Below are 9,367 nucleotides of genomic sequence, written 5' to 3'. Positions count from 1 at the left end.
TCCCCTGCTGCTGCTCACTCCCTTTCTCTGAATAAACTTAAAAATAGTTGTAGGTCCAGATCATTACTTGATATCACAAATGTCTCTACTTGAGATAAAAAAAAAAACTACAGTTCAAGTTTTGGGACTAGCTCTTCTGAAATAATTTTGCTTGGAATGGCTTTCAGCCTTTCTTTAGAGCTTTTAGGATTGGTCTTTTAAGAATTTTTTGCAGTCAGAGGGAATACATAATTTACATCCAGTTAATGAATTAAACTACAAAGAATCAATATTTGTAAGTGTTTAGTAGTTTCCATGTTTCTTAACTGAAAGTAGCAATAGGTAAACATCAAGACACTGTATGGCCAAGATCTTTGTTGATGTTGCCATAAGTAACAGATTGCTTTAGAATATAACATTGTTTTAGTTAGAACCGGCCTTATTCTGTAGCCGTTTTAGTTCTTTTATTCAGTTGTGATTACCTATTGAGAGTTAGCATTAAGTTTCAAATGTTAAAACATGACATACATTTTTAATCCAGCTAATGGTATTACTGCTCAGAGTACAATATATCAGAATGAAATTTCCTTATGCATTAATTGCAAGAAAACTTTTGTTTCCCATTCAAGTATTTCTTAACCGGTTTGCCTCAGGCGAATGGTTATTGGTTGGTCAGGAATATGAAAACCATGGTACTTTACAAATTGGTAGCCTGGTTGATCTCTTGTGCATGCATTTATTAAGAATAAATGAAGCAGATTGTGATAATACAAGACTGGTGAGCCTCCTTTCTTTTCAGCCAAGACCGGTTACTTTTGTTATTAAATCCTTTCTGTCTAAGCTCTTGTGCTTCTAACTGATAGGAAAGTAGGCACTTCTTTGTTCTTTATTTAACTCCCATTCAGTTTGCTGTTCTCAGCTGACAGTCTGCTAAGGGCTCATCGGAAGATTTGGTAGTTTGTTGCTGACCTACTTGGGGTTGCTTTTTTTTTTTTCCTGGTAATTTACATTATTATTTTGTTGTTCTAGTTTTTGCATAGAAAGTAAAAGGTAGAGATTAGTTTTAAATTTTTATAGGTTTATACCTTAAACTTAAATTTTTATAGGTTTATGAATTGTATGTAGTTCTTAGGATAGATGGGGCCATGGTAATAGAGGAAATTTAATATAAAGCCTGAATTGGTGACCAAAACCAATTTTTTCTTTTTTTCAGTTTAATTACCTTCTTGATCTCTCAGCATTTTGTAATTACATTGGTTTTTTAAAATGATATTTCATAGTTCATTTTATATGCATCGTATGTTCATTTGCAAAGAGAAGGAATTGTCAAAGTAAGTAGGTTTGAAACTGCTTCCCCCTCCTCCCCCTCCCCTGGCTAGTCAGTTACAGCTAGTGGGAAAAACCTTTAGTTGCAACACTGCCCTTCCAGCCATGGAGTTAAATTTAGATTCAGCAACTGTAATCTCACTTGTAGTTGGTGATCACACTGGTGGTTAACTAGGATTATTATGTTTTTTAAATCTCAAAAATCAGCTGTTTACTTTTTTTTTTTTAAGTTTTCTAGGACACCCTGTTTGGCCTAGGTTGGGAAAGCTGCATTGCAAGTTGGGTGATAATGGTGAAGAGCTAGGAATAATAATCTGCACTTGAAGAGTGGGCTTTATAAAATGAAGCAATTTTTTTTATTTTTTAAATTAATTTTTTTAATTAGTTTATTTTGAGAGAGAGAGCGAGCGAGCGAGCGAGCACGCACAGGGGAAGGGGCAGATAGAGAGGGAGACATAGAATCCGAAGCAGGATCCAAGCTGTGAGCTGTCAGCACAGAGCCCGATGCGGGGCTCAAACTCACAAGTGGCAAGATCATGACCTGAGCCGAAGTTGGACGCTTAACTGACTGAGCCACCCAGGCACCATTAAAACAAAGTAATTTAAAAAAATTTCTCTCACAGATTGTGGACTTAGTATGTTTAGATGAGTTGAAGTGATTTCTCTTTTCATCCCCTGGCAGTCTGTTGTGTTGTACTATTTAGCTGTTTAGCTTGTTGTAGTTCAGGTATTGGGGGAAAAAAACGCAACTGTTAGAGATAACTAAGAGAAGGTGGCTTCCTAGATTGGACACCTTTCTACTCTGGGGATATTAAGTGACTGCCTAAACGGCATCACTGTGTATTGGTATATAGCCCTTTGTATATTCTAAAAGTGCTTTTACATGTCTTCATATTCTTATGTTCTTACTTATAAAGAGAAATGAAGCTCTGAAACTCCAAAAACTGTTTTGTAAAGCTTATATTTCTAGCAGTGATGTAGACTGTAGCCATTTCCTTAATCAAAAAAGTCTGTAGGATTCAGAACCTGGAAGGTGTGAGTATGAAAACTACCTTTCCAAGACTTTTTAGGCTATGACCCAAGAATACTGTATGTTCATGGGCTCTCTGAGCTTGCTCTCTGCTTTGTGAAATCTAAAGGATGGGAAATTAATGATTTTAGGAATTTCATAGATGCAGTAGTATTATAAGTGTTTTTTCACCTTCGTGAGAAAGAACATAGACTGTTGCCTAATTATAAATTCAGCTGACTACTTTTAACTTTGGAGTGGGGAACAGATGCTGAAAAAACAAGGAAAGTTAGTAAATTGTTAGGTTTTTCCAATTCTTGTTGAAGTTTTTTTTATTTTGAGTAAACTTGAGTTTGAGATAGCTAAGAAAATGATGTTGAGTAAAATACTATTAACTAAATGATTGCCTTTATTTAGATTTCCTTAGTTTTTCCACTAATGCCCTTTATCTGTTCCAGGATCCAGTGCAAGATACCACATTGCCTTTAGTCTTCATGTCTCTTTAGTCTCTCTCTGATCAGTGACAGCGTCTCTGTCCTTTGTCTTTTATGACCTTGACACTTGATCTAATTTTGGGTACATGTGGTGTTATAGGTAAACTGAAGTTAGGGATTTGGGGGACGAATATCACAGAGGTGATAGCCTTCTTAACACATCAAGGGATACATAACACAATGGTTGAATTTAACCTTGGTGAGCTGATTAAGTGGTGTCTACCAGGTTAGGATTTCCCCCCTTGTTTTCTTTGTTAAAAACCAGTCCCCAAGAAAGCAGAGATTCTGAATTTGTGGACATAAATTAACTGTATATTAAAGATGTCATTGTAATTACTAACTTTTCTTCAGGTGAGAGACACTTCAAAGTTATGCTAATACTGTGTCTTTAAAGGTGCCCTCTTGTAACATATATCAGCGGATCTCACTTGTGGCTGTTACTGGAGTGTAATGGTGATTCTTTATTTCCTTTGTTCTCTCTGTTTGAAATTCTTTTGTAAGGCAGCTTTGTTTCTTCTCCCCCCTCTCTATTTTTTTTATTGACTTTATTTTCTTACTCATTAATTTTTTTATTTAGTCATTTACTTATGCTTCTATGGATCCATGGATATTTTATTCTTTGGGTTGTATCCAATGTTATCTAAGTTATTTTTGCCTTTTCACATATTTTATTCAAATTGTGGCAGTTTTGGCTCTTGTGTCCTTTTAACGTTCTCCTGCGTTTTTTTTTTAAAGCATTTTCTTTTTTTTTTTTTATGTTTAAAATGTTGATTTTTGAGAGGAGAGACAGGGAGAGACAGAGCGTGAGCATGGGAGGGGCAGAAAGAGGGAGACACAGAATCTGAAGCAGGCTCCAGACTGAGCTGTCCGACCAGGGGCTCGAACCCATGAACCACAAGATCATGACCTGAGCCGAAGTCGGATGCTTAACTGACTAAGCCCTTAAAGCATTTTCTTTATTTACCAGGTAGTTCAGACTCACCATGTATTTTGCCTTTCCCAGCCCTAAAGTCAACCATTTCTCAAAGGAGCTATATCAAGGAAGAATTGAAGGGAAATGACAGATTGGTAAATGTGAAGAATTTAGGAAATAGAACAGTAGATCCGGCGATGGTGATACTGCTCTTGCTCTGAGTACAGACAGTGGCTTATGTATTAAGTTTCTCTAGTTTTGGGAAAACATTTTGGTTTCTTTTAATGCCTAAATCACATTTCAAATGTTTGAGTGCATATAGTATAACCTTGCTACAGACTTTTATGACAAGTTAATATATATTCATGTTAGTACATACAAACCCTTGGTCTTTATTTTTTTCTTAGTGTTTTTGGTGGATTATTAAAATAGGGTGAAAAGAGGACTTAAACGTCATAGCACTTAGAATTGACAGTTAACAGTTTGCATCACTCTTTTAAATAGGACTCCTTTTTTTTTTTTTTAGAGAGAGCGTGGGGGGGGGGAGGAGGAGAGAAAGGGGGAGAGAGAATCCTAAGCAGGCATAGAGGTTGATACCATGAACTGTAAGATCATGCATGACCTGAGCTGAAATCAGGAGATGGAAACTTAACCAACTGGGCCACCCAGGTGCCCCCTACATTTTCTAGAATTTTATGCTAAAAATTAGCATTTTTCATGAGCTTATTTGGCATTCAAGTAATTTCTTTGGTGGTGTGTTTCTTCATCTTTTCTATCAGATATATGGTTTGAAGTATTTACTCCCAGTCTAACTTGTGTTTTCATTCTCTTGAAGGAGTCTTGCAGAGCAGAACGTTTTAATTTAATGTAATCTACAGTATCAATATTCATATAGATTATGTTTTCAGTGTATCTAAATCTTTGCTTAACCCAAGGTCATGCAGATTTTATAGTTCTAGATTTTACATACAACCACTTCGAGTTAAATTTAATAAGTGGTGCATGAAGCGAGGTTCATTTTTTTTCCTGTGTGTGGATATGCAATTCTTCCACCATTTATTGAACAGAGTATCCTTTTCCTACTGAACTGTCTGCATTTATGTTGAAAATCCCACTCGTCTCTTTATGTGTGGGTATATTTCTTAACTATTCTGTTCTATGGATCTATTTGTCTGTTTTTCCTTTCAGACTATTTTAAAAATAAATATACCTATGCTCTATTCTTTCTATGTTCTTGCCGATGGCAAGATTTCATTTTTTGATGGCTGATAATGTTCCTCCTCTGTGTGTGTGTGTGTGTATACACACCACATCTTTATCCATTCATCAGTCTATGGACATTTGGGCTCTTTCCATTTTTAAAAAAATTTTTTTACTATGTTGAAAATTTTATATATATTTTTTGAGAGAGTGTGTGTGTGCCCACTCAAGCAGGGGAAGGGCAGAGGGAGAGGGAGCGAGAGAATGCTAAGCAGACTCCATGTTCAGTGCAGAACCTGTGTGGGACTCGATCTCATGACCATGAGACACGCTTAACCAGCTGAGCCACACAGGCACCCCAGCTCTTTGATTATTCTGAGTGAAATAAGTCAGAGACCAATATCCTATGATTTCATTCATATGTGGAATTTGAGAAATAAAACAGATGAACATAGGGGAAGGAAAAATAAGCTGAAAGCAGAGGGAAGCAAACCGTAAGAGACTTTTAACTATAGAGAACAAACAGACAAACAGGATTGATGGAGGGAGGTGGGTGGGGGGATGGGCTAAATGGGTGATGGGCATTAGGGAGGGGACTTTGTTGGGGTGAGTACTGGGTGTTAAGTGATGAGTCACGAAAATAAACTTTTTTTAAAAAGTATTTTATTTATTTTTGAGAGAGAGAGACAGCATGCGCAGGGGAGGATCAGAGAGAGAGGGAGACACAGACTCTGAAACAGGCTCCAGGCTCTGAGCTAGCGTCAGCACAGAGCCCGACACGGGGCTCGAACCCACGAACTGTGAGATCATGACCTGAGCCGAAGTCGGACGCTCAACCGACTGAGCAACCCAGGTGCCCCAGGAAAATACACTTCTGAAACTAACACTACTGTATGTTAACTAACTTGAATATAAATTAAATCTTGGAAGAAAAAAAACTGGAAATGACTGCAGAATACAAATTATGATTAAAAAAAGAAAAACAAGATGAAAGAAACCAAAAGGGTAGATTGGAAAAAGAGGTATCATAGGTGAGGAAGTTATTCCAAAGTATCTCATTTGTAGTCAAACTATAGTTTAAAGCAAAATTAGATAATCCAGTTATGCTTCTGTGGGTTTATTTTTAAAATTAATTCTACCAAGTAAAAGCAGCTGTTTACATAAACTAAATATCACAGAGTTGATGACATAGCTATAGTAAGATTTTTACATACAAGCTGAATAATTTGAATGCTTTTCTTGTCCAAATGGAATTCTGCTGGGATATATTCCATGCTTGGGGCTAATTTCTAGGCCTTAAATATTAAAAGAAGAAAATCTAATCCACTGGAAGTAACAAATATTTCAAAATTAGGACTAAAGTATTGTGTACTGTATATGACAACAGTGTTAATGAGGTTTTTCATAAGTAGAAAAGTACCTATGAGCAATATCTAAAGTTGTTTTTGTGTATACTTAAAACACTTTTAAACGTTTAAAAGCTGTTCTACAGTATATAATCAGCAACTGATTTTTCATTTTAACATTGTTTTTGAGATCTATTTCATGCTGACTTTGACAGCTATAAATAGGATGACTTTATGTCTTGGTTTCCTAGGGACAGCCCTAATTCACTCCAGTTAACCTGGCATAATTATAAATAGTACTGCTTTTCACTCTTGTCAGTGCCCCATGTGGTTATCTTAGATACAGGGTTTGAATGATCAGTATAAAATGCACGCTAATCCATTTCCTGTTTGACAGATACATAGGTTATTTTTTCTTCTGTTTTAGAAATAGGGTGGCAGTTAATTTCTCAGTTTCTCTCTTGTGCCTGGATGTTGATCTTGTATACATATCTAGAAGAGAATTGCTGAGTTCATTGGAGCATTATTGATTTTACTAGATAACTTCCTCCACTGTGATGGCAGCAGTTCACACTTGTTCAGCTTTGCCAGTTTTCTTTTCCCAACTCCTTGCCAGCTTTGGACATTGGCTGATACTTTAGTATTTCAGGGGATCTTGTGTGAGAGTGATACGTTTTAATTTGTATTTTATTGGTTACCTAGTTTATCATTTTTTGCCCATTAACTTTCCTGAGAATGGACTCTTCCATTTCCTTTGCCTGATTTTCTCTTGGGTTATTTGCATTATTGGGTGATTTGTGTTATTGGGTGATTTGTATGAGAGTTCCATATGCATTCTGGATAGTAATTTTTTAATGTATAGTGCTGCATTTTTTAGTTTAAAACCAGCACTTAAAGATCATAAGATATTTTGCTCTTTTGGCTTTGCCAGAGTAAGCTCTTCCATTAAAAATTCAGGTGGAAGGGCATCTGAGTGGCTCAGTCAGTTGAGCATCTGATCTCACAGCTCATGAGTTCAATTCTCATGTCGGGCTCTGTGCTGACAGCTCAGAGCCTGGAGCTTGCTTCAGATTCTTTATTTTTATTTATTATATTTTTAGACTATGAACCAGGGAAAAATACAGCAATTTCTCATTCTGGTTTAGTCTAAGTATATTAATTTAAGCCTTAGGATCTAAATTCTTTACTGATACTCTCATATTGGAGAGTAGCAGGTAAACTACTCTCCAGTATGACTAGGAAGGTATTCTGTTTTGATCTAATGCTTATAATCTGGGGAAAATGGGAACCGGCCTTGAACTAATTTGTTAGGTTTCAGTGAAACAAGTAGTAAATGGGACAGATGTTCAAGAATAATGCGGGGGCGCCTGTGTGACTCAGTTGAGTGTCTGACTAGGTTTCACCTCAGTTCATAATCTCACAGTTTTGTGAGTTCCAGCCTCACGTCGGGCTCTGAGCGGACAGCATTGCAGCCTGCTTAGGATTCTCTGCCCCTTCCAGGTCTTGTGCCCATCCATGTGTGCATGCTCATTCTCTCTTTCAAAATAACTTTTTAAAATAAAAGGATAGTGTAGATACACCAGATAAGGATAAACATACCTCCACAAATCGTTCAGGAATTGACCAATCAAATTCTGTTTTGGCCATCCTTTGAGAAAACTGAAATAAAATGTCTTGCCTTTTATACTGCAATTGATCTGTACATATCTGTATGTTTAACTTGAGGATGATTTTGTCTCCTTAAATGAAAAGTTGGATTATCTCATGCCAGGTATTTTCCCCCAAAAAGTTTTATTTTGATAATAACAATAATTCAGGACTTCATGTTTGCCCGTTGCCTTTCTTAATACTCAAAAGATACTAAATTTAAGTCATTGTGCTGATATTGAGGTGTAGAGATTATTTTTTTGAGTAAAAATAACATTTTGTTAACTCACCCTTTTTCAGATTATATTTGGTTTCATTATGAAATGAACTAAGCTTAGCATTTTTAGATTTTGTGGTTTCTCAAAGATACTAGAAATTTCTCTGATATTGACTAAAAATGTGATCAGATGTGTGTCCTCCTGTATGTTAGAGCTATAGTTATCACCCTTGAATCTAGTGTTGCCACAAATAAGAATGTGTTTGTAATCTTAGAAGTGGAATACTCTTAATTGGGTTTAAAAATTTAGAGAGGGGCACCTGGGATGCTCAGTCGGTTAAGCGTCTGACTTCGGCTTAGGTCATGATCTCACAGTTTGTGAGCCCTGGGTTGGACTCTGTGCTGACAGCGCGGAGCCTGGAGCCCTTTAAGTTCTGTGTCTGCCTCTGTCTCTGCCCCTCCCCTGCCCCTCCCCTGCTCACACTCTCTCTGTCTCTCTCAAAAAAAAAAAAAAAATTTTAAGTCATCAGGCTCTGACAGCTCAGCCTGGAGCCTGCTTTGGATACTGTATCTCCCTCCCTTTCTCTCTGCCTCTACCCCACATGCAATGCACTTTGTCTGTCTCTCAAAAATAAATAAAAATCAAAAATAAACATAAAATTTAGAGAAATTATAGGGTGCATGCTGGAAATATGTACCTCTGAAGTTCTTATAATGTTTTATAACATTTTGACTTTTGGGAATAATAATGAATTCCCACTGTTCATCACATTGCAATAAATTTGAATAAAAATCTAACCTGGTCCGTGTGGGTTTTATTTGTTCTTATGTTTATTTTTAAAAAGCAAGAATTCAATAAACTATTTGTAAAAAAAAATAATAAAAAATAAATTATGTGGAAACTAATTTGACAATAAACTATTTGTAAAAAAAAAATAAAAAAAAATCAATAAATAAAAAGCAAGAATTGCTGAAGTGTCTTGTCTTACTTTGAATTGGTTTTAGCTAAATAATTCAGTTTTTTTCCCCTGCCATTTTTTTCCCCTGTGTACTTGATCTTTCAAGTTGAACATCTTCAACATTTTTTCCAGGTTGAATTGACCAAAGCAATGGTTATGGAGAAGCCTAGTCCCCTGCTGGTCGGGCGGGAATTTGTGAGGCAGTATTACACACTGCTGAACCAGGCCCCAGACATGCTACACAGTAAAAATTTTTTTTTTTTTTTTTTTTTTTTCT

At 36.3% G+C, this 9,367-nt stretch overlaps 1 protein-coding gene across 3 annotated transcripts in view; it reads left to right on the top strand.

Moving 5' to 3' along the window:
• Positions 1–9,367, top strand: part of G3BP1 (G3BP stress granule assembly factor 1) — a 31,148-nt gene that overhangs the window by 2,089 nt on the left and 19,692 nt on the right. For all 3 annotated transcript variants that reach the window (XM_077768976.1, XM_077768975.1, XM_077768977.1), the window contains one exon: positions 9,223–9,335. In XM_077768976.1, the coding sequence (XP_077625102.1) occupies positions 9,241–9,335 (95 nt within the window). In that variant the 5' untranslated portion in view covers positions 9,223–9,240. The remainder of the gene's footprint in view (positions 1–9,222; positions 9,336–9,367) is intronic.

The sequence above is a fragment of the Crocuta crocuta genome, unplaced genomic scaffold (genome assembly GCF_008692635.1).
Source record: "Crocuta crocuta isolate KB4526 unplaced genomic scaffold, BGI_CrCroc_1.0 scaffold340, whole genome shotgun sequence".
Taxonomy (NCBI): domain Eukaryota; kingdom Metazoa; phylum Chordata; class Mammalia; order Carnivora; family Hyaenidae; genus Crocuta; species Crocuta crocuta.
Note: the sequence above shows the minus strand (reverse complement) of the source record. Positions and strands in the feature narration are given on the sequence as shown.